This window comes from Chrysemys picta, chromosome 7 (assembly GCF_011386835.1).
Source record: "Chrysemys picta bellii isolate R12L10 chromosome 7, ASM1138683v2, whole genome shotgun sequence".
Taxonomy (NCBI): domain Eukaryota; kingdom Metazoa; phylum Chordata; order Testudines; family Emydidae; genus Chrysemys; species Chrysemys picta.
The window spans coordinates 5,347,310-5,372,806 of NC_088797.1; the positions used below are offsets into that span (position 1 = coordinate 5,347,310).

Genomic DNA, 25,497 nt, shown 5'->3' on the forward strand with positions numbered 1-25,497 from the left:
AAAGATTAGTGTGGAAGTTCTTTCACCCTGTTAGGAGGCATTAGAACAAAACATTTGATAATTCTTGATGAAATGTGAGAGTTAAGCTTGGTTGGGCTAGGGGATAGTTCTGTGCTTCCCTATGTGGGACACATGGATCTGATTCCCAGTCTTGTGCTCCTTGGATTGAGAGGAACATGGGAGTATTTTTTTAAAGGGCAGCTTATTCAGCTAAGCATTGTTGGTGGAGGAATGAGCCTCACAAAGTTTAAAAGCCATTCCAGGGACTAATTAGGAAGCAGCATTGAAGGGAGCTCAGAACTCCACGGTTGTGATGTGCTGAATCCTATAGCGCTTGTGTGGGGTAGGGCGCCCTCAGACCAGTAAAGGAACAATTTTAATGGAGCAAATGATGAAGTAGGATACTTTGGAAATGTTCCTGTGTTTACTCTGAAATTTACAAACTCTGGTTTTCCTTTCAGAAAGAAGACACAGCTCCTCCAGCAAGCCGCCTTTGACCCCTCCCTCCTCTTCAGTATTTTCCCTCTTTTCATCTTTGTCTTCAAAGAGCAAAGGTAGCAGTGGAAGTGGGAGCAATCGCTCATCCAGTGGAGGTACTAGTGCATCATCATCCAATTCCAAGTTGTTGAAATCACCCAAAGACAAGCTGCAGATCGGTGGAAACAATAGGTTACTGCACCCGGTACAACATAGCAAAGTTCCCCACGATAAAATGTGAGTATGTTCTTTTGAGAATCAATTTCAATGTTATCACTTGCACAGAAGCTGGTGCAAAAATTTGTAACAGTTTTAAGTATTTTGTGTGTTTGGTTATGAAAGATGAAATGCAACGATCTGTTGGAAAGGCTCTAGAGGAGATCGGTCTAGAGCAGTGGTCACCAACCGGTCGATCGCGATGGGCTGGTCGATCTTAGAGGATCTCCCAGTTAATTGCGCTCTCTGGTGGTGAAGCGGGCCAGCTGCTAAGGCAGGCTTCCTGCCTGCTCCAGCCCCATGCCGCTCCCGGAAGCGGCTGGGGGGGAGCGGGGATCAGGGGTCTCCGCTGCTTCTGCCTGCAAGCACCGCCCCTGCAGCTCCCATTGCCCTGAGCCCCCTCCAGCACCCCAAGCCCAGCCTTCCCAGAGCCAGCACCCCATATCCCCTTCTGCACCCAAACCCCCTCCGGCAGCAAGCCCCGCCTTGAGCCTCCTCCCAGAGCCAACATCCCATACCCCCCACTGCATCCCTAACCCCTCCTGCACCCCAAGCCCTGACCCCCTTCCCAGAGCCAGCACCTTGTACCCTTTCCTGTACCCCAACTCTCTACCCCAGCCTGGATCCCCCTCCTGCACCCAAACTTCTCCCAGCTCTTGCACCCCTCATTCCCTCCTGCACCCCAACCCTCTGGCCAGGGCTCAGCCCAGAGCCCCCTCCCACACTGGGAACCGCTTGGCCCCAGCCCTGAGCCTGCACCCCCTCCTGAACCCCAAAACTCTGCCCCAGCCCAGTGAAAGTGTGTGAGGGTAGGGGAAAGTGAGCGACGGAGGGGGGGGGGTGGAGTGAGCAGGGCGGATCTTTGGGGAAGGGGCAGGGCGTCGGGGACGGGGCAGGGTAGATCTTGGGTTGCCCATAAATTCAAAAAGTGATCTTGGGCATAAAAAGGTTGGAGACCACTGGTCTAGAGGGTAGGCAAACCAACAGCATTATTCCAGGAGAAATCCCACATAGGTGCAGCTTGAATCTTTCTCAGTGAAGACCTTTCCAATATAGGTCCAGATCCTATCATTTGATATGCCTGGTCCGATCCAGACTTGTGTGGTATCTCACACACAGGCATGAGGGTTGACCTGCACATATCTGATTGCTGTACTAGCACTGTAATTTGCTGTCATCAGAACATGGCGTCTCTCACTAGGTCTTCTGCCAAAATCAGGCCATCCCAGCTGTTTGTGCAATACACTATAACTGTGTAATGTACATTTGTCTGTGTTGCTAAACCACACAGCTTCAGTTCCTCGCTGGTGCTGTGGAAACATTTCTGAAGAGATAGTGTAAAGAGAGCAGGAAAGGATTGACTTTCATCTTATTGTGGACATCAGAAAGTAGCAAAAAAATGTATATAAAATGAACAACTTCTAAAATTTAAAAATGGGGAAAGAGGCAGAATTATTACTACCTATGTTTTTGTTGTGAAAAGAACAATTCAGAATATTTTCGAGTAATAGAGCACTTATTCGGTAGCTTGGACAATCATGACCATGGGGTACTACAGTTATTTGCAAATGGCCTTTTCCTTTATTTCCCACTAACTACAGCATGACTCCATCTGTCAAAGTGGAAAAGATTCATCCAAAGATAGATGGTGCACTATTGAAAACTGCTGTTGGTCCAACTTGTTCTACTACTGTGAGTTCCTCAATAAAGACTGGCCTTAATTGTCCCTCAATACCAAAGCCACCTTTGCCTTCCCCTGGACAGATACTGATTGGTAAAGGTCTTCTCTCTGTGCCTCCATTTTTGGAAAAGAAACCAGAAGATAGTACAAATAATAGGAAATTCTTACATAAAAGATTGTCAGGTAATTTAAAAAATATTGTTTGCTATATTAATAATAGTAGTAGTAGTGTATGAAGATACAAATATAACCAAAAACATTCTTTTAAACAGGTAGTCGATAGATTTTAATTACAGTGCAGAAAGTTGACCAGTTACTTGTTGGGGTTGGTCTTAAATGTTCCCCTTTAAAGTGTCTCATTCTTAAAGGGACACCATCAACTTGATATCTAGTTAATTATTAAAAAGAGTTGACAGTGTGCTTCAGGTATTATACCTACCTGTGCATGCCCTAATGTTGGGGGGTGTACAGTTACATTTTCCTATTACCATAAATGTCTTTCTGTTGCTGTGTGAAAGACCCACCCGTACAAAGGAAACTGAATGGCTTACATAAAGTAAACTGAAACATAGGGAAATGGTTTTCTCTAATCTTTCAGTTACAGTAATTTTGGGTGTTACTTATCTTAGATTAAAAAATTCAGACATCAATATTCAAATTGATATGGTGCCCTTTTAAGTCTGGTGTTATTTTTACATGAATACATGTTCCTTTGCTGTGAAGAATTTGATTCTGCTGTGAGACTTTACCCAGTCATAAATGTCTGTCTTCATAGATCCTGCTGCAGGATTGGGGCTTAAGTTTCAACCAGTCAGAAACTAGTAAAAGAGAAAATGTTTTTAAAATTCAGCAATTTCTAATATTTATTATTAAATGCATGTGTCTTGAGAACAGGTTCAGTTATATATATTATGATTAAAATTCTGACCAATATTTTCAAAACATGTTTTTTTAATCTCTCTTGTTTTACAATAATGGTATATTTGTGTGTATTTGCTAGAGAGAGAGTTTGATCCTGATATATACTGTGGCGTCGTTGATGTGGAAACCAAGAAACCCTGTACTAGGTCTTTGACATGCAAGGTAGGACATGTTCCTCAGAATAAATTTATGAAGTAAAGTTTGAATTTTCTGCACATCATGACAGAAAACTGAACATCATTCAGCTTACTGCTAAACTTCAGTGATGTCCATTGAAAATGATATCCTCTGATAAAACTGTGATGGAGACTGGTAAAAATCTTAGTTCTGGTGGGGAAAAAATATTTTTCCAAAGTTTTAATTAAATTATGTTAATGTATAAAAATTGCTGTTAAAAAAGTCTAAGGATCTGTACAATTAATAATGTCACTGTTAACATCTAGAAGTAGGGTCTGATGATTTTTCCACTGTAAACCAGAGTTGGGCTTAAAAAAAATCTTGAAAATGTAACGTTTCATTTGGGATCAGACGAAGGTTTCAGGCCTCAATTTTACCCATCTTAAAATTGTTAGATGTTCTTATTGGGGAATGTCTCTTTGGCTATAAAGATTAATTTTAATCACAAAGAAATTAAAAATATAGTCACTGCTTTATGTGGGACCTAGACAAAGCAAAATTTTTCCCACAGGAGAACCAAGTCTGAAGCAGATTTTAGAAGGTGGTTGTATCAACCCAAATGGTGCTGTCTCCCGGGTCTGTAGTTTGATATTGCTTCAACTCTTTTTCTGAGAAGTCCTTATCTAAAGAGTCTCTGTCTAGTAGGGCAAACTTTGTACACAAAACAGCTTTTAAAAAGTTAGTCTGGTGAACCCAGGCTCTAAACATCAATTTGAACAAAAGCGATCACTTGTCCCTGAGAAGTTACAGAAAGTAAAGACATGAATCGTGTGATCTTGAAATATTTAGCTGTGCTCCTGCACAGCAGCTGTGCTGCCAGAAGAGGGACCACCTAACAAATAAACCACCTCCGGAACCAGTGTAGACATAACTGATATTAATGACAAGGAAGAAAACTTGAAGGTAATGCCTCCTTGAAAACACAAGGGACAAAGCTATTGTTCTCCCAAAGGAAAAGTGTCACGCTTTAAAAGAGGATTGTACAGTAGGGAAATAAACTAAAAGCTTTAAAGACAATAAGAGCATCCCATAGAAATTCCTTCCACTCTACTTACCTCTCAAAAATATTGTTTTCATATATTTTCAGAGCTTAATACTAAGGTGGAAAATAGGCTTGTTTACTTCCACAATAAATACAAATTATTGAGCCCTTCAAACTGTGTGACCGTAAGGCCTTGGGAATGAATTTAGCACATGTAAACAAGGGAAACAATCTTTTATCCTACTGCATGTAGATTTTGCGCTACATGTATTTAACTCCACTGGGTGTTCAGGATCTTTCAGGAATGGGACAACCTGATATAGTATCACCTTAACCTCTGAATGTTGTTGCTTTGTTGGAGTTGTGATTGTTGATTCTGCTGTTTCTTTGTGGTTTTAATATCCATTACCATACAGTAGGTGTCCGGGAATGCAAAAGCAAAGACATTTACAAGGTTATTAAGTTTAGTACTCTTTATTAAAAAGTATGTTTTACATCTTATGTTCAATATTCCCATAAATAAACATAAAAAAATGGTACTTTTCTCTTAAGAGAAGACCATGTGCTGTGCTTCATGATTTAAAATAAATGGTCAGGTAGCATTCTTGTATTAGTAATGAAAGTGAGACATTGAAAAAGGCTTGAATGTCAAACTCAGGCTTATTAGACCTTTGACAGAGAGCATTGACTTTAATTACTATTGGCTTATCAAATAGGAATATAAACACCCATTAGACCATCTTTACGTTTCTTGTAAAAGCCATCCCTTGCTTTATTTCCTGTGTTCTAGAATTGTTATATATCTGAGTGTTTGTTTTCCGCAAATCAAATTGCCTTGGATTAATGTTTGATGCTTTGATTTGCAGACACATTCCTTAACCCAGCGGAGGGCTGTTCAGGGTCGAAGAAAACGATTTGATTTGTTATTAGCCGAGCACAAAAGCAAAACCAGGGAAAAGGAATTGCTTCGACATTCGGATCATCATCAGCAGATGCCCCCTCTCAGGGAACCACATCCCTCACCTTCTAAAACTTCCCAGGAGCTGCACCAAAATTCTCATGGACTTATTCCTACAGAATCAAAGCCTTTAGTACCTAATAAACCCAAACCTCACCCCCCCAGTCTTCCAAGGTAAGTGAAATCTGTTTATCCACCAAGTGTGAAATTAGTCTGCCATCAACACATCAAGTTGCTCCCCAATGAGTGCTACCACGTGGGAAATGCAGATTCATTCGCAACCTAGGGCTCTTTCTCTGTGCCTGATGATTTCTCACTCAAAAATTCCACACTGGATCTTCGACTATGTCTACACTGCCCCGTAGTGTAGACATAGCCTTCCTTAGTCTTAGGTGAGCTGTATCTCCTGCCCTTCTAACAAGAGGCCCTGATGGGTGGCCCAGGGAGGTAAATGCTGGCTTGAGTAAATGCAAACCAGAAGCTCCATTCTGTAGCAGCTATTCAGTGTTGGTGCTCCAGCAAGGTGGCAATGGATAAATAGAAATGTGATTTTGGAGTACAGAGGAGAAGGAAGTGAATGCAAAATGAAGAAGTTGTTGCAACAGTAAGTTAATTTAAGGCATCCAGTTTAGCTTTACCTCCGGATCCAGAATAGCAGCAAGTCAGGATGGTGTGAAGGCGATACCTTTATTTAATGAGTAGGTTACCAGCTTTTTAAAATACCCAGCAGTTTTTGGAGGAGAGAAAAAGAAGGGACAACTGCAAATCGAGCGGTTGGGAGTAGCTGGTGGAAGTGGTTGGGGACTGGGAGTTGGGACTAGACTACTGTTTCTATTTCTGGCTCTGTTACTGACTTGCTGAGTGGCCTTGACAAGCCACTTTCATCTTTGTGTCTCAGTTTGCCTATCTGCAAAATGGATATAATGATTCCTCCTTTTCCTGGAGAGTTGTGAGACGTAACTGTTAAAAGAATTCTGAAATACTGGTATTATGACAGAAAGGGAAACGTGGAAAACCTGGTTTAAAAAAAAGCACCTTTCTATACAAGCAAAAAATTCCAGGCATAAATAATTCCTACTAATGTAGCCTTTGTTCAGTAATACCTTTTACATGTATTTACTTGTCAAGGCCTCCAGGCTGTCCAACCCAGCACAGCGGAAATGCCCCTAGTGACTCTCTTGCGGTCCATGAATCTCCACACCCTCCGTTGCCTGCAGCTGAGCCAGCATCCCGTTTATCCAGCGATGAGGGAGAGTGTGATGAAAAAGAAGAACATGGTGAAAAACTGGATTGTCGTTATTCAGGTCATCATCCTCAGCCAGCCGCTGTATGTTCTGAATTTGTGAACAAATCGATTACGGTTTTTCAGTGTATTTTTTGGGGGGTTCACTAAAATGTTCTCATGCCACAGGAAAATGTGTTTGTTACAGAATAGGCAGGAAGGGTTTAATCATAATGATCAGAATCAGTGTGCTATGAAAACATATTCTGAGATATCTCCACTGTAACATAAGAGAAATCAAAGTGCCACAAATATTGCAGGTGGAAGCGGAAACTTTCTAAAGTGTTTTGAGAAAAGGGTAGATGTGGAACCGGTACATGCAAAATAGTGGTATGGTTTAATAACACTTTCAGTATTCGATCTGTTTTTAAATCACAGTGCTAGCCTTATTTTTGCATAGAAATAATGGCTTGCAGTAACACGGCTTAATGTGGAAATCTTGGCAGCAGTTGGTACATGTGGCATACTTTCGTTTCCAAAAGCAAAAAAAAAAATAATAATTACTAAAATATTTGTGCATGTGATGTAATTTAACTCCTAGATCTTTTAGTGGAATCATTTAAAAACAGATTTTAAATGACTGCAAGCAGTTTCTTATAGAGAGCTAACATATTTATTTAGATATATAAGGTACATCTTATCCTGTATATAATGTATATCTTATCCTAATTGCCTTTGACAAAATTTAAAAAACCAGTTCACCTAAAAACCAGCAGCTGTCTCCCAACAAGACTCAGCTTCAGAGCAAAAGAAGCTTCCCCCATAAACTTCAGGGCCTTCTCACATAGACCGTACAGAATGGCCTGAATGTCAGAGCAAGTATGGGAGAAGGTTGCAAACCTAACGACCCCTCAAAAAAAAAAAATCTACCACTTTCCCCCTCTCTTTAATCAAGGTGACTCCAATTAAAGGTGGCAGCATCTCAGAGGTCCTCCTTCCGGGTTGAGCCTGAGCTATTTGGGAATATATATTGAACATACTTTTTGGGCCATAAGGATCAAAGTCCTAATGTACATGTTTGCCATCTTAGGTCCTTGGACTTTTCCTGTGTATTATTGGTCTGTAATTAAGTGTGTTAATTTATTATTTAGAGAGTTGTTATTACAATTAGAAAACACCAAAATAAAATCTGTATTTTCAGTTTTGCACATTTGGGAGCCGGCAAATTGGAAGAGGTTATTACGTGTTTGATAAGCGGTGGAACCATATCCGATGTGCACTTAACTTCATGGTGGACAAGCATCTTAATTCTCAGATGTGGAAGTGAGTAGAAGTGAAAGGGGTTTTTGGTATTATTATTCTTGCTATCATACAAATAGATTAAAGCTTGAGAGAAAAATGGCTTTCCTGTTGTAATAATAATTCATTAAAGACCTCTTTTTAAATTAGCACCTCCCAGGAACATGGTAAATGTGAGCAACAGCTCCATTTTAACTGTCATCTGGAGAATAGGAGGGGATTGAGTTACATTCACCAGGAGACTATATTCTTTACTTATTCATAAAACTGTACCCACAGATCTCCTCTCTTTGTATTCTTGTGCTGCGCTGAGAGTAGCTGGAACCTTTTTAAAGCAATATGATGGCTGACAACTTGTGCTTTCCTGCTGGACACAGAGATGAAATCTCTTGAGCAGTTTCTAAAATTCTAGTTCCTCAAACCCTAATTATGATTCATCCTCAAACATTAATTTTGAATCCATGTTCTACATCCAAATTGTATTTCATCCCATCTCTGTTTTCTATAGCTTTGGTTTTCTTAATATTTTTAGTAGTTTGATTTGTTTATAGCTTCAATATTAAATTTTCTTAGCAATGTGGTTTGCGATGAATTGTAAGTATTAGTCCTAGAGTCATAGAAATGTGGGGCTGGAAGGGACCTTGAGAGGTCATCAAGTCCATCCTCCTGTGCTGACCAGAACCAAGTCAACCTAGGCCATCCCTGACAGGTGTTTGTCCAACCTCCAAAAAATCCTCCAGTGATAGGGATTCCAAAACCTCCCTTGGAAGCCTATTCCAGTGCTAAACTATCCTCATAATTAGAAAGTTTTTCCTAATTTCTAATCTAAATCTCCCTCGCTGCAGTTTATGCTCATTACTTCTTGTCCTATCTTCAGATCTGGGTGGGTATAGAGTATCATAAACGGAACACGAGTCAATTGCCCTACTCAGCACTGGTGAGGCCTCAGCCTGAGTATTGTGTCCACACTTTACCCAATTTTCCAAATCTTTCTTAGAGTCCAGATGAGAGCAACAAAAACGATAGGTCAGATTTTTCTAAACCTTTTATGAGGAAATCTTAAAACTAGTGGCCATGTTGAGTCTTGAGACTAGAAGACCGGGGGGGGGGGGTGGGGGGGCAACCTGATAAGTCACGACAACCTGATAAGTCTTCAAATATGCCATGGGCTGTTATAAAGAGGATAGTTACTCCGTGATCCTTTTCAGCAGTGCTACCACCTAGCCAGTTATTCCCCATTTATTTCCTGTAACAGTTAATGTGCATGTGGTGTTGCTCTTTGAGACTGATGGATTTCCTGTCTGAGGAGTTTTGGGGCTAACAGTTCTCTCTGATTCTGGAAAAAACAGGTTGAGACACAGTAGGGATAACTTTAGCCATATTGTTCTTCAAAGATGAGCTTTTCTGTAGTTTATGTGTTTGGAACAAAGACATTTTTCACCAATCGGTAAATCGTGTTCAAAAGGTTTGCTTTGGGCCAGGTTATATGGAAATAATTCCAGGCGTGAGGCTGGCAGTGTAGTATACAGAATTTAGGAAAAAGCATTCAACATCATACTCATCTTGAATAATCCTCAAGGCTAGGGGTAGATTATCAAGGCCCTAGATTAAGAAGGGTCTTAGTGGACCCACACAATTTGGTTCCAGGTATCCCTATAGCGCAGTGGTCATCAACTGGTAATTCGCGAGAACGGGGAACTGCAGCCACTGGGAGCTGTGGGGGCGGTGCCTACAGGGAGGGGCAGCGCGTAGATTCACGTGTCCCCCCTCAGGGGCCACATGAAAGTGCCAGCAGCTTCCGGGAGCACCGTGGGGCCGGGGCAGGCAGGGAGCCTGCCTTAGCCCCCGCCCCAGCCTGGTGAAAGTGAGTGAGGATGGGGGAGAGCAAGCGACGGAGGGAGGGGGGAATGGAGTGAGCGGGGCAGGGTAGATCCTGGGTTGCACTTAAATTCAGAAAGTGACCTTGTGCTTTAAAAGGTTGGCGACCACTGCTGTAGAGGGTGTTTGGTATCCATTGTGGGGGACTTGGGAGCAGGAGCTAGTGGCAAGGCAGGGACCAGGAGCGTCATGAGCACTTGAATTGTTCAGTTGGGGAGTGCTGTTTGGTTGGACTGGATCCAGGTCCCATTTAGTCATAATTTCCCACTGCTCAAGCTATCCCAGAGCCCGTAACGGTGCCAGCTCCAGCCCAGTCTCTAAAGCTTCTTGCAATGAGAGCAGTTCTTTTGTGGTCTTTTTCTCTATTGGCTTTCCTCTCCTTCTGGGGTCAAAAAGGCTCCTGTGGCACCTCCCCATAAACCCGAGGGTCCTGCTCGTCACCTCTCAACACAACACTTCCGCAAAAGCTCTTGGTGTTGGCATCACAGTTGGTGCTGAGAACTGTCCTGGAGCCTCCTTGGTAATGCCGAGGTTACTGCTTCAAGGCACGACGCCCCTAGTGACTTGATGCCTGTCCATGGCTCAAGATCTATGAGGCAGAGGGAACTCCGCGCTGAAGTCAATTGTAAAACTCACATGGATTTCAGTGGGAGCAGAGTTAGGCCTATGGTGAGCACTTTTGAAAATCATACCCAGAAGAGCAGACCGTGATATTTCGGGAACTCCAGTTACAGATAAGTAACCACGTATACATCCACCAAAGGGATCGGATCACTAAGCAGTGCTTCGCTTGTTTGCAGCGTAGTTGGGTTAAGTTATCAAAATGTTTTAGGGTTTGAGAAGGTCAGTATTTTTGCAGGTTTCAGAGTAACAGCCGTGTTAGTCTGTATCCGCAAAAAGAAGAACAGGAGTACTTGTGGCACCTTAGAGACTAACAAATTTATTAGAGCATAAGCTTTCGTGGACTACAGCCCACTTCTTCGGATGCATATAGAATGGAACATATATTGAGGATATATATATACACACATACAGAGAGCATAAACAGGTGGGAGTTGTCTTACCAACTCTGAGAGGCCAATTAATTAAGAGAAAAAAAACTTTTGAAGTGATAATCAAGCTAGCCCAGTACAGACAGTTTGACAATAAGTGTGAGAATACTTACAAGGGGAGATAGAGTCAATGTTTGTAATGGCTCAGCCATTCCCAGTCCTTATTCAAACCGGAGTTGATTGTGTCTAGTTTGCATATCCATTCTAGCTCAGCAGTCTCTCGTTGGAGTCTGTTTTTGAAGTTTTTCTGTTGTAATATAGCCACCCGCAGGTCTGTCACTGAATGACCAGACAGGTTAAAGTGTTCTCCCACTGGTTTTTGAGTATTTTGATTCCTGATGTCAGATTTGTGTCCATTAATTCTTTTGCGTAGAGACTGTCCGGTTTGGCCAATGTACATGGCAGAGGGGCATTGCTGGCACATGATGGCATATATCACATTGGTAGATGTGCACTGAACAAACACCAATAGGCTTATTCTACTGCAGGACAATTTCCAGAGCCTGGTGTCTGTGCACAAAGAGCACTAACCGTTTCTTCTTTTTCTTTTCTAGGAAAATTCCCCCAGCATCTAGCAACACGGCGTCTGTTCGTGCTCCACATTGGACAAACTCAATGCCTGCGTCACAATATGGTGTCAGTGCTGCAGGTTTCCTTTTACCCACCACGGTTATGTCATCACCAACATTGGTTTCTCCTTCCTGTGTGTCTCTTAATAGTAAATCAGTCCCATCACATGGAACTACACTAAATGCCAATCCTTCTAATCTGGGTGCAGTGGACCCTGTCTGCAGTATGCAATCAAGACAAGTGTCTTCGTCCCCTTCAACACCTACAGTGCTTTCCTCAGTACCTTCACCTATGCCCAGCAAACCTCAGAAATTGAAATCCAGCAAGTCTTTTAAACCTAAGGAATCTTCTGCTAGCAGCGCCAACTGTAACAGTACCAGTAGCAACAGTAGCAGCGGCGGCTCAGGAAAGAAGCGTAAAAACAGTTCCGCACTGCTAGCACCTTCGTCTCATTCCACAGAGTCCTTTAGGAAAAACTGTGTGGCTAACTCTGGGACCTCTTATCATTCATCCATGACATCTTCGTCGCACAGTGTTGGCCTCAATTGTATGACTAGCAAAGCTAACTCTGGTAGCCTCAAACATGACCAATCAGGGAGGGGCCCTCCTACTGGAAGCCCTGCAGAATCGATAAAAAGAATGAGTGTGATGATGAACAGTAGTGATTCCACTCTTTCCTTAGGGCCATTTGTTCATCAGGCCAGTGAACTGACTGTAAATTCACACAGCAGTTTTTCACATGCACACACTTCCCTGGACAAATTCATAGGAAAGAAAAGAAAGTGCTCACCTGGTTCAAGCAGCATAAACAGCAGCAAATCAAACAAGGTTGCCAAATTGCCATCGGTGAACAATGTTCATGCAAAACACACCAGTGCAATCACAGGGACACAGGGACTGATGAACAATTCTCTTCTTCATCAGGTATGACATTTTGTATTGAAGATATTTCACTTGACAGATTAGCTTTGGAATCTGCAGACTTGCACTGGTGACTGCACATGGTTATATTGGTCATAGTCAGAGAGTTTAAGGCCAGAAGGGACCCCTACAACATCTAGGTCGTGTCCTGTTGGTTTTGGTTGACTAGCTGATTCTAGACATTCTGTTAGTGAAAGGTGGATATCTGTTTTCCTATTTGACTGCTGCTCTTTTTAAATATTTTTCACTGTGAATCTTTTGCTGTCAGATTATTACAACAAATCCGCTTTTTTTAAAGTGTGGTTTTACTCTGAAAAGTTGCGTTTAAAAGTGGCATAATGGGTTCCATAATCATTACCTAATTACTCCCAGATGAAATTCACTCGCTTCACAAGTAAAAATATTTTTCCTGAGTGTCAGCCTTGCAAACTGAGCCAAGTATCTGAAAGTCAGGCTGGGATCTTTCTGACTTCCATATCCACAACAGTAAGCATTCTACAGTCAGAACGTAGTTAACCATTTTGATTATAACTCAGTTGCAATAAAATACAGCTTCCTTCCCCAGAGCTCTGTTGCCAGGCTCTGCAGTATGAGCAGGAGAAAAGAGTAGTTAACAATTACTTTTGTTAGTTTAAAACCAGCAGAAATTACAAGGAAAACACAAAGGGATCAGAGCTTGTGAGTGAGTAACTTGTTATAGACTAGTTACTTCTCAAAATAGAATCACATTGAAATGAATGTGTTGTTTAAAAACTATTTTGCCATGCATAGTGGGGTCATGAGGAGAGGAATGGGAAATAACAGAGAAAAATCAGATAAGGCTGTTTTTGCAAAACTATGAGAAATAGGTTGGACGATCACTTGAAGGAAAAGAGTCTATTTAAAGGGAAAAAATAGACTCAGAGAAGCTAGATATGGAGAAGATTTATCAGATCATCCAGATCCCTGACATTGCATGATTGTTCCCCATGCTATGTTTTCTACTGTGTTGAAATATTGACGATTTCTTTCTATTTCCGCCAGTCCTACAAGCCCACCCCCCCGTTTGCTTTTTTCCTCATTATTGCGGAAGTTCATATAACTGAAGTGTTAGGAGCTCACAAAGGTCCGTCTTAGGTCTCTGAATTTTCCCTTTCCTCCAAAGACCAGGTCTGTCATTGCTGTTGTACGCTGACTAGTGTACATGCTGTATAGGAAGAAGAAATGACTATCTATGGATAATACAGCTCAGCCATCATTGCTCTAGGAACTTTCACTTTTGGTACTTCCTGACGGTTTTCATTTAACTCAGCAACCTGATGGGGGAAAAGCTACTTTTGAAATAATTAAATTGAATGTATACCTTTAAGAAATGAGGAAAGTCACACCTGCGGGCTTCTGATTATTGTTGTCATGACTACGACACCAGTCAGCCACTTAGGAGTGTAATTGGAGAGCACAATTACTTGGGAAGGCAGAAACTTTAGAATTCCAGATGCAAACAAGCCGACTGGCTGTTAATAGTGCTACCTGGTGCCTTGTAACTCCCTCTGACGTGTTCTCTTGCTGTCCAGAAAGGTCCTGCCTGATGTGGCCTTTACTGTATCTATTACAACATGCTTGCTTACACCGCTTTCTTTTTTGTTTGAAAGCCAAAGGCACGTCCTTGATAGCTGAATATGCCGTGGTGAGAAAAGAACTGGACAACGTTCACTATAAGCAAAACCTCCATCTGGAATTCTGGACTCCAAGATGCCTTTGAGTTATCCCAGCTTCCCATGGTCCTCAGGTGTGGAAATCTACTGGACTGTCATTCAAACAAGGAATTTCCCTGAAGCCATGTCTGTAGCAGTGAATATTGTAAATGGACACTGGATGGAAGTTCAGCCACATAATTGCTCTTACCAGTGTTAACAGTGGTCTGGACTGCTTGCTACAAATCTGTGAGCTGTTACCTACGGGAGTACATCATCTTGCCACTATTTGACATAGATTGGCTGGCAAAAGAATGTTTGGGGACAACCATTACTGTGGACTCTTTTTATGCTGATGGTGTCTTTTGTAGGTTATTAGCCACCCGATAGGCGCTGTCAATTGAAAGAAACCCTCCAGCGGGGGTACAGTGTGTTAGGCACAATGAAAAGAAGCCCTCAAGAAGGGAATATGGCTTTAGTGTTTTTATAGCAGTGTTCCTTTAATGGAACACAAAAATAGCACAATTCAGAAACTAAATAGTCTGTGTTTTGCCCAGCCTTTTGCAAGTCATTTGGGATAAGAAGCTGTCAGGAGTTTCAAAAACTTTTAAAAACTTGTTTGAGGCCATCGTTCAGAAAACAAAGATAAAAATAATGTTGTACTTGCCTGATGGAAAAGCGATTATTATTTTGAGTAAGATTCTATTGCAAAAGAAAGTAAAAATTGTTAATTCCTTTTGATGAAGGAAATCCGAATGCAAAAGTATCAAATCAACAAAGGCAAATAACCTATAAAACTATTCCCAAAGAACATATTTTTTGACCTATACTGTATACCAGAAGCCTTTGTTACTTTAAAGAAGAACTCTACTAGTTGAATTAGGTTGGTTGTAACTTCCGGCCTGTAAAAACAGCCCTTTTAAAACTAAATATTTAAAATATTTAAAGATTTTCTGAAAGCTTTTCAGTTAGTTTATGCCTTGTTCTTGTAATCAAATCATTAACACTTCTCATGCTTTCAGCTACCCACAATCAGATATTTCAGAATGCTGCACTAGATGCTAGTTAGCAACTGAGTTCAGCTTTAAGTCCACCTGGATGGGTTACTATCATCTTTTTCTCAGACACAGATGTTTTATGAATAAAGAGGACTATACTATGTTACAGTCCAGACGGTCAGTTTTCACGAGAGATTTTTATCTTGTTTTAAAACATCTCAAAAATGAAATCCTTTAAAGGGCTTTAGCATTATTATAATGTAATTGATTTGGATATTTTCAGTAAGCTTTTTAACAATGAATTTTGAGACTTTACTTGAACCTTTGTTAAGGGGTGAAGTAAAGGAAAACAACTTCTAAATCAAGAATATACTCTTTTTGCCTTAAAGGGGCACCAGATATTGCTGAGATCAGACAATCTGAGCCTATCAAATTATTCACGCAGTCCAGCCTTCTTCTTCCCAGTTTGGTGGCACATCGTACATCAGGGATTCTCAAGCCACTAAGAGCAGCAGGTGCTTGGTTGGTTACCTGTTCACGTTTCCAAGTTACCTTGAACTTGCTGCAGAATTATTATGTACCGCAAAACAACAGCGAGCCTCTATGCAGACACTTTAGCTTTGAGTTTATATAAAAGGTCACCATGAAAAAACACTTCAGACGTTTATTATGCAAACATAAACTAACTGTATTTCAGGAACAAAAAGTTGAAGATGTAATATGATGCCCAACTGAAAGGATTGTTTCCTGCACAGTGGGTGTGAAATTCTGGCCCCATTGAAGTCAGTGGTGCCAAGGTTTCACCCCTACATGTTTCAGTCACAAGTGCAATTTGGTTGGATAGACTTACATTTCAGGTGAACAGAAATGTATATTCATCAACCTTTGTGGCTTTAAGTGATGGAACATCTTTAGTTGTGTAAAGATTATGTTGATCTGAAAGCTTAATGGCAAGTCAAAGCTCATTCAAAACCATGCAGACATTTGAAAGTTAGTATTTAATCACTGTGCTTCATGTAGGGCCGGGTTTTAACTACACCTGCATTAGGGCTCCAGGGCCGGCTCCAGGCACCAGCCCACCAAGCTTGTGCTTGGGGCGGCACCTGGAGGGGGGCGGCGCGGCGCTCCGGCCACCAGGGAGAGCGGAGCCCCGGCCAGCTCGCCGCCCTCCCCCCCGGCGCTCTGGCTGCCGGAGAGAGCGGAGACCCGGCCGGGCTCGGCGCCCTCCCCTGCCACGCTAGGGAGGGAGGGGCGGCCGGAGGCTTTTTTGCCTTGGGTGGCAAAAAAGCCAGAGCCGGCCCTGTAGGGCTCGTAGTTTTAATCTATTGGGACTAGGAAGTGAGGCCATTTTAAATTTCATCTGCCCTTGAGTACAGACCTGCTTAAATATTACAGCTTAGATCTTGGTTCTAAACAGAACCCGGTTCCTGAAGCTTTTATTGTCTCTCATAATTCTTACTGTAAATATTTAAGGAAGCTTAAAATTAATTTACCGTGCAAAATTGAATTTGCAGTGGCTGGGTTGTTTCTAGACAGATTTTCGTAGTAATTTAAGAGATACAATTTTTATAGGCTTTCCAACGTCTCGTTCTGACTCCTGCAGTTTTCTTAACCTAAAATATTGCTGCAATGATGAACAAAGAATTATACAAAAACCATACTTTTGTATCTTTATTTTGGAATTTCTTGTTCTATTATAAATATTGAAGTATCCCTATTTCAGAAGACATATTTTGTTAATTGATTGTACATATTTAAATATGTATTTTTGCACAGGTCTTTTTTTTCTTATATCCAGTTTTGGTACAATTGAGATCATCTAGTATTTATTTATTAATTAATTAAAAATAGCAAATACCTTTTTTATAATTTGAAGTGGTTCACTGCCAAGCTAACAGTAACATGCCTACTTTGCAAATTAAGGGATGCCTTTGTTTTGTGAAAGTTGTGTCCCTTTTAGTGTCTTGGGAGTGGATACCTACAAACTAACGCCAAGATCCTGCAGTTGGACCCATGCAGAGGTCTGCCACAAGGATCTGATTGCAGGATCAGGGTCTAAATGGTCTAGGTGGCATTGCTTATCAGTTGTCTGATTCCCAGAAGACTACATTTAGTTAAGTGACACTCTGCTTCTCTTTTTTTAGTATGTGTGTGTGTGTATGTGTGTGTGTGTGTGTGCGCGCGCGTGCGCATTTGTATGGGTCTCGTGGTTTAAAACTAATGGAAAAACTGAAAGTGCCTGATATAACTAGTTTTAAGCTTGGACTGTTCAGACAGCTTCTCCTTAAAAGACTTGAATGTTCAGTTGAAATTTTGGAGCTTGCTTTTTCCACCTATATATTTCTAACATTTTAATTCGAAGGGGTTCAAAACACAAAAATGACCGATGCTGGTGATTTTTGTAAAGCATTTTAAATAGAATAACGTGTTTTGAAACAAGCCCATCAATAGTGCATCTCAAAATAATGCCAAGGGTTAAATATTTTTTTTCAAACAGAAATTTACAGAACGGTCTCCTTTTTTTTGGTTATTCATTCTTAAACGATATAGTTTAGAAAAAGAGAATGTTTAAAATATTTTGTGTTCCAGAAAAAAAAACAAAAAACAAACAAAAAAACCCAGATAAGTACCTCTTAAAACAATTTAAAAAAATGTGTGATTTCCAAATGTCATTTCTACGGCAGTTGTCTTCCTCTAAGAGTTCTCTTGCCAAGGAATCTCTGTTGTCTCTCACTCATTCTGTCCTGGGGGAGGGAATCGGGCTTGAAAAATTCTTAACTTTTCACTGTTGAGCAGAAAATCATTTTTACATTTTGTGCAAAATATTTTACGTTTGAAAGATAATTTAAAACTGAGCACTACATAATGTCAATGTGAATGTAGGCCTCGAAAGTATCCTGCTCAGTGTTGAGCCTGGTTCTAAAAAGCAATCTCCTGTGTAAAATGTGTGAATAGTTTGATAATTTGTATACATAATCAAGAGCATCTGATCAGCTGAACTTTGTGGTGGCTGCTGTATAGTACATGAACAAATGTCATGGGATAGAAAAATTACTTTGGATATTTAAAAGAAAAATAAAGATATAGTCTATTTGTTTTGTAACAAGTTTCTGTAAATAAAATAATTTATACTATTTATAAGAAAAAGTTGTGCTTTGCTTCATGAAAAAAATTACACAAACAGATGTTACTACACAAGGCAATAAAATTAGGCTTTTTCAATAAACGAGGTTGGTTGCATGAAATACATTATATGTTTCTGCTTCATTGTAGTACCAAGCAAAACAATTTAGCACTGAAGGTAGACATCCATATTGGTGCCACAGTGAACTAATTTCAGAGAATTACTTTGGGTCAGATTCTGCCAGCCCTTACCCCCGTGTACGTGAGGCTGGTAGCATCCGATCCTTTCAAAAGTACAACCTTGTTTACTTTGGCATATTCTTGAGAAGTGTCTAAGTACTTTGCCCTGTTCACAGAAAGTTTGCTTATTTAAGATTCTTGTTTTATGGAGTGTAAGCAGAATAATTGGAAGAAGCTTTTTAATATTTCTGTTTTGAAATACGAAATGCAGTGTGTTGAACAATAGTTCTTTATTTTAAAAATACGTTTCTGCAGTGAAAAAATACAGAAAGATACCAGGGCGTAGGGTTACCAAAATATAATTCATTGCTTCACTTCAGGCATGGAATATTGTGTGACAGAACTCTGATTTTGTCAACATACGTATTCCTAGAACATTAATCAATAGAAATGGCCTCCGAAATAGGATCTGGCACTCCTTATTCAGGCAAATCTCCCATTGATGGTGATGAGAATTTGCCTGAGTGAGCAGTTCTGTATCCCATTCAATATCTAAAGCCCTGAGCCTGCAAGCTGATCAGTGGATGGACTCAGATGGAGACCTATGGGGCTGGTCCACCCACATGGGTCAGTTTGCAGGACGGGGGCATAAGTTTTGATCAAAGTCTCATTAGTAATGTGATGCTCCATGGTTGCATTAAGTAGCAGTAATTGTGTCTGTCATTTTTATCACAAAGGGAAGATTTCCCCCCCCCCCCCAACTTTTCTTTTAAAAGGAGTATCTGACACAAAAGTTGTGGGTTTGTGCATGGGAAGGAGTGTTCCCATTTTGTTTTGTTTTTAATGTTTTCTTCTCAGTTTATTATGTAGGCTTCAGTAGTGACTCTTAGGGCAAAGGATGCATTGAGTTGCTCAGGTAAAGTGGGATTTATAGTCCTCTGTTAGACACAAAACAGCTCTTTATAACCAAAATTACGCCACTTCTGAGGTAAAGATTTTATTTTCTGGCAAGTCACCAGTTCATCCATCTAGTAGTTGAGGAGTTAACGGTTTCCGATGACATTCTTTGGAACTCATTGTTGGCGTCTATCGTTTCAGATTCCTTCTAACTTACAAATCGCTTGCTTACAAAAAGCAAATGTTAGCTGGCGTGCTAAGCTCGAACCAATGGCATGAATCGACCCAGAGGCGGGGCATTCATTTGGGAAGGTCCACGTTCTATTTTAAGTGATGATCTGTGGTTTATACAATTAAGGCTTCAAGCTCCCCTCAGGCCACAGTGTATTTCCTCTTAGGGTCAACAGGATGTTTGTCAAGGTCAAGTGTAAAATTTAGTCTTTGTGTCCTTACCATCATTTATTATTGCCTTTGAGTCCCGCTCAGTAGCACTCAGAAAATACGCACTCCTTTAGTACCCACCTCTACCTTTGTGTCTCTTCCTTCCCCAGTCTCCTTTCTGCTTCTCCCCTTTTTCCCTGAGTTTCTCCTCTCTTCTTCCCTCTGCGTTTCCTGTAGGTATTTCCAGTTGTCACCTCCCCATGGGCTCCACTCCCTTCTATATGCTAAGATCACCAGCAAGACAATAGTTAATGTTGACACTGAAGTTTCATCACTGGGCTTTAGAGATCGCTGGCCCATGAGATGTACGCAAGACAAGGGAGTTTGCGACTCTGAGCTACTGTTTCAGGCTGGCCGCAGACTCAGCAAGAGGCAGTTGGAAGGTTATCTTGGCATTTTATTTTACTTTTTAAAGGTAGGATTATGGGCATCATCCTTCCCGTACCCCGGAATTTGGTGGGTGGATTGTTTATGAAAAAGCTGCTATCTAAGTGTCTGCTCTTAAGAGAGAAAAGAAGGTGCCTCAAAGCTCCCCATAAGCAGAGTGCATCAAACTCAGGACAGGCATCATCCAATATGGTGTCACTTCCCACGATGTACTGAAGTGCGTGTGTGTGTGTGTGTGATGATGATGATGTTTCTCTTGTATATCTTAACTTCTGCTTGTCTGAACCTTGGTAGGCTGCTCAGGTGTCCAGACCATGTAGGATGGAACCTGAGGGATGGGTTACATAGCTAGGGTTAAGGAGCAGTTCATGGCTCAAGTGGTCCTGGCTGGTCTAGGTGGAGGAGTTCAAGGGAGAGCCAGACAGCTCAGAAAGGGGGGCCAATAGCAGATGGGATAGGGGGACACATCTATCCTGAGATCTCTGGAGTAAGGGTACAGCAGGAGCCCTGGCTGAAGGAAAGGAGGGGTCTGCATGCAGCAGCTACCCCAGGTCCCAGAGGAGTTGACTAGCTTATCCTTAAGGAACCCGCCCCTTGGATTGGCTCTGAGACTGCGGCCAGGCCCCGGACTGGGAAAGTGTTAGGAAGAGGCCCAGGGAGGCAGCCTCAGAGCCCTGCTGGATGCTTGGTATTGCTGCTATTCATAGAGCCTTGGATTGGGCCCAGTCTTCCCTATCAACCAACCACGAAGGGGGCACAGACCCCATCTCTCACCCTCCTGGAGAGAAGGGGGGGATAGAGCTATTGCACGCCCTGAGGCAAGGGTGTGCAACCCACCGGGGCCCAGAGGTGGCTGAAGACTTCCTTCTATGGGGATATATATGGATGTATATATCTTGTTGGGATCGTCACCCCAGAAGGGGGTGACTCCACTAGTAGCCTGGCCAGAAGACTGAGTCACTAACTACCATAAGAGGGACCGCAACACCGCTGGAGTCACTGCTCGCCAGGGACACTGGAGACGGGAGAGCTGGGACCCAGTGACCTAACCGCTAGGGAGCACCACGGGTAAGCCCAGCCCAGTCACACCACCTGACGTCCTAACGCCCATAAAGAGCAGTTTCTCTCCTGCCCCTGCTCGGCATTTGAGCAAGTTTACAGGCTTCTCTGCTGCTGTAAAGTAGAAAAGTTTGGGCCCAACAGATAACATTCGCAGTGTCTACCCTGCTGAAAATGGCAGGGCTCTTAAAGCAAATTAACATTAGAACAGCCATGCTGGATCAGATCAATGGTCTATCTAGCCCAGTATCCTGTCTTCTGACAGTGACTGGTGCCAGATGCCTCCGAGAGTGTGAACAGAATTATCGAGTGATCCGTCTCAGCTTCTGGCGGTTAGAGGCTTAGGGACACCCAGAGCCTGGGGTTGCGTCCCTGATCATCTTGGCTAATAGCCATTAATGGACCTACCCTCCATGAACATCATTGTTTTTTGAACCCAGTTATACTTTTGGCCTTCGCAACATCCCCTGGCAATGAGTTCCACAGGTTGGCTTTGCATTGTGTGAAGAATAAGGGGTAAACAACACTTCCCATACCGAATCCCTTTAAATGAGAATCAAGGCTGGTAGAGTGTTGGTAGAACCTAAAGATGTCCATCTCCTCCCTGCTCAGTGTATTTCTGCCGCCTCCAGGATGGATTCAGATTCTGCAGAATATATAGAAAAAACGGCACTCCCAGCTCCTGGGCGGCAGCTGGAGAGCCCACAGCTCAGGGAGCGAGTGGAAAAGTGGCTCCAAGCCGTGGCAAGCCCCAACCCTGGGCCAGCTGTGAACTACGCTTACCCCTCCACTCTGAGCTGCTCCTATTTGCACCAGCGGCCACAGGGGCCAAGAGAGCAACCAGCCCTTTGCTGCATTTCAGGGGAAATTATTCCACCAGTTCTGCTTGTTATCACAAACGTCCTGCGACCACAACGGATCAGAGACCTGTGGCCGTGCCATCAATTGCCCAATCTGCAGTTGGACTCGGATTTGACTGAACGCTGTTCCAAGTTCTTGGCTGTTTGTCTCCAGTGCTACAATTACATATTTGATTCACCGCTAAGCTGCGTATTGACGAAGAATGGCATTGGTTTGTGGTTTGCTGGTTTCCCAAATTAGCTGTCGAGAGGCTCTTGAGAAATTTTACTTACAAATGCAGGCAAATTGAAACCTAGCTCAAGGACTGCAGCTAAAGGGCTCGTCCACCCTCCAGAAACGACCCACTTCTGACAGTAAGTGGAGCTGACATGGTGCTCAACGCTGGGTAGCTTCAAGCGTAAACAAGGCTGGAGCATGTCCAGCTTATTTTAAAGCTGCAAGCTCTGACCTGGTACCGACCGTGCCCCAATTCCTGACCCCCACTCCAGTGACAGGTGACTTTTGTACAGTAGCCAAAGATCGAGTGTCGATTCCCAGGCGTGTAGTGAAGTGTAAGGTTGGAGAAAGGCACCCGAGTGGTTTCCTGCAGAGATCAGTGTGAGGCCCCTAGTAGAAGCAGCTAAGGTGGGCATGTTGTGTGTGTGCATGGATGATGGTACATTATGGGGCAGGGCACGTCAGTGAAAGAAGCAAGACAGTCTTTGGCAGCCCAGCAGAGCAGCAGGTAAACAAAGGGATTTCAACCACAGTGCAGGTGTGTGTTACTGACAAGCTACTCAAGACCTCCCTTGTCCCTTCATCCAAGTGCAAAGGGACAGGCTTTCCTCGGCCCAAAGGGAAAAGCAAGGTACCAACAGGCGGGGGGAGGCTCCGCCTCTAGCATTTCTTGCGGCAGGCTGCAAACCTGCTTGGGCTGGGCGCACCCCAGGGCGTAGAAGTGCCAGGCAGGAGGGACTCCCGTCAGTACCCCACTTGGTATGCTCACGCGTGTGGGGAGAGCCACAGCACCCTGTTTTCTGGCTGCCTGGTTCAGTCCTGGCGGGGGAGGGCACTTGGAGATCGGCTTTTCTGTTTTTAAGTAAAGACACTTAAATGCAGAAGCTTGCGCACAATCCTCCAGGGAGCTTCTGCCAGGTCTTGGCTTCGTCGTTCCCTAAGCCTGAGAGCTTTGTGTAGGCGCATCTATCTGAGGGTTTTTTCCCTTTCCCATTCACTCCCATAAAAAAAAAAACACACCCTTAGATTAGGACCTAGAGCAGGGGCAGGCAAACTTTTTGGCCTGAGGGCCGCATCGGATTTCATAAATTGTATGGAGGGCCGGTTAGGGGAGGGGGTCATGCCCCCCCCCCCCAGCCCAGGACTCCTGCCCCATCCAACCCCCCCTGTTCCCTGACGGCCCCCTGGGACCCCTGCCCCATCCTCACACCCCCTGTCCCCTGACCGCCCCCGACCCTCCATCCAACCCGTCCTCTCATTCCTGATGGCCCCTTCGGGACCTCTGCCCCTTCTCCCTGTCCCGACTGCCCCCTGCCGCTCCATTCAACCCCCCCCCTCCTTCCTGACTGCCCCCTGGGAACCCCTGCCCCTATTCAACTGGCCCAACCCCTATCCACACCACCACCCCGAACTCCCCTGCCCCCTTCCCCCATTGCCTGGAGCACTGGTGGCGCTACAGCCAGACCACGTCACCGCCGCCACCACGCAGCACAGAGCACCGGGTCAGGCCCAGCTCTGCAGCCCCCCTGCTCAGAGCATTGCGCTGGCGGCGTGGCGAGCTGAGGCTGCGGGGGAGGAGGGACAGCAGGGATGGGGCCAGGGTGAGCCTGCGGAGCCAGGAGCTCGGGGGCCGGGCAGGATGGTCCCACGGGCCATAGTTTGCCCACCTCTGACCTAGAGGAGGGAGAAATGGGGATACTCCCTGGGAAAATACAACTGAACGAGGGCAGGAGTGAACATCCAGGTCACGCGTTTGCAAAGCAGAACCCCCAAGAGCCTCCAGTGGCTACTGAAAGCGTGTTTGAGACGAGCATGCAGTTTTCTACCAAGTAAGTGTTTCTGGGTTTGGTTTTGAGGGGCTGCACAGACAGAGGTGGATCAGGAAGCATTGAGTCCTTTGGTGAGCCTGCACCTTGAATGCTGGATTTGGTTCTGGCTACATCACTACCAGCGTGATGTCAGTGCGTTGGAGAGAATTCAAAAAGCAACACTGGTGGTGGTGGGATTGAGTTATGGGAAAATATGTGCAGCTGGGCCTGCAGATTACAAGGCTGGGGGAGGGGGGGTTAAAACCAAAGCATGAGAGCAAGTGTGTAAGGTGCTATCCATGCAACCACGATAGAACTACAAGTCACGGGCATGAAGCAAAAGAATACTTACCCCATCCTCCGGGGCAATCCAGGTTAAACACCTGTGGCTGGCCCGTGCCAGCTGACTTGAGCCGTTCAATGGCAGTGTAGACGTCTGGGTTTGGGCTGGAGCCCAGGCTCTGGTCCTCAGCCCAGGCTCTGGTCCTCAGCCCAAGCCTGAACAGCTACATTGCCATTAAACAGCCCCATGGACCCGCGTCTGCTGACACCAGCCAGCCACGGGGATCTAAGCACAGCATAGACCGACCCTAGAAGGTCTTGTTTGTATTGTTAACTCCTTGACCACTGAGGAGTTTCTCCAGCACCAGGTATACTAAGAATTTAGGGAATGACTGGGGTGGAATTCTTGCAATCTTTGGACTTCATCTTTGCAGGAAGGCCTGTTTTTAAATTTGTACCACACACCGACATGAGTTAGAGCAGTCCCAGTACCTCTCGCTGTGATGATGTCCAAGACACATAGGTAAATACCATGGGAAGTGCACTGCCTGTGAATGTCCTGGCCCCTTCCCCTACTGTTTTGCTGACATTTGAAAAAATTGTACACCACCTTTATATTCCTCATTCAGGTAAACGGCATAAACCGTGGCTGCTCTCTCTGAATCCAGAGGCGAGGTGGACAAGTGTCTATTGGAAAGAGACAAGCTTCTGAGCTTACACAGAGCTCTTCTTCGGGTCTTCTGTGAATCCAGACAGGCCTGGCCTTCAACCAGTGTCATCTGAGCAGTGCACCTGGCCAAGATTTCTCTCCCTGCTCAGCGTCACCTGACTATGATCACCGCAGCACAGCTGAAAGCCCTGAACAATCATTGAAAGCCTGAGATCAGTCAGGTATGAACTCCCCTGACTCCTCCTGCCAGCTCTTGACCCCGCTCAGGTCAGGGAGTGACAACAGAGGCTGTGTAGGCCAGAGCATACAATCTCCTGTGGAGAAAGGAGTAGGGAGCAGCGGAATGAGGAAGGAGAGGGATTAAAAGATGAGGCCATGTATACTTGTCTTTAGTGCAATTAATGGCCCGGGGATAAGGCTAATCACCTTGATTAACCTTACTAGACTGAATTTATCCCAGACAGAGTTAAAAATAATCTTCAGTTTTGGCGGTTAGGAGGTGCGTTATTGATGCTCTGAATTGGCTCAGTGCTTTTTCACACAGCCAT

General features: G+C 43.7%; 1 protein-coding gene across 6 annotated transcripts in view; it reads left to right on the top strand.

Moving 5' to 3' along the window:
• Positions 1 to 18,172, top strand: part of ATXN7 (ataxin 7) — a 131,074-nt gene extending 112,902 nt beyond the window's left edge. For all 6 annotated transcript variants that reach the window (XM_065550650.1, XM_065550649.1, XM_065550648.1 and 3 more), the window contains 8 exons: positions 462 to 714; positions 2,295 to 2,557; positions 3,375 to 3,457; positions 5,321 to 5,586; positions 6,541 to 6,739; positions 7,836 to 7,957; positions 11,418 to 12,357; positions 13,986 to 18,172. In XM_065550650.1, the coding sequence (XP_065406722.1) occupies positions 462 to 714; positions 2,295 to 2,557; positions 3,375 to 3,457; positions 5,321 to 5,586; positions 6,541 to 6,739; positions 7,836 to 7,957; positions 11,418 to 12,357; positions 13,986 to 14,003 (2,144 nt within the window). In that variant the 3' untranslated portion in view covers positions 14,004 to 18,172. The remainder of the gene's footprint in view (positions 1 to 461; positions 715 to 2,294; positions 2,558 to 3,374; positions 3,458 to 5,320; positions 5,587 to 6,540; positions 6,740 to 7,835; positions 7,958 to 11,417; positions 12,358 to 13,985) is intronic.
• Positions 18,173 to 25,497: the final 7,325 nt, after the last annotated feature.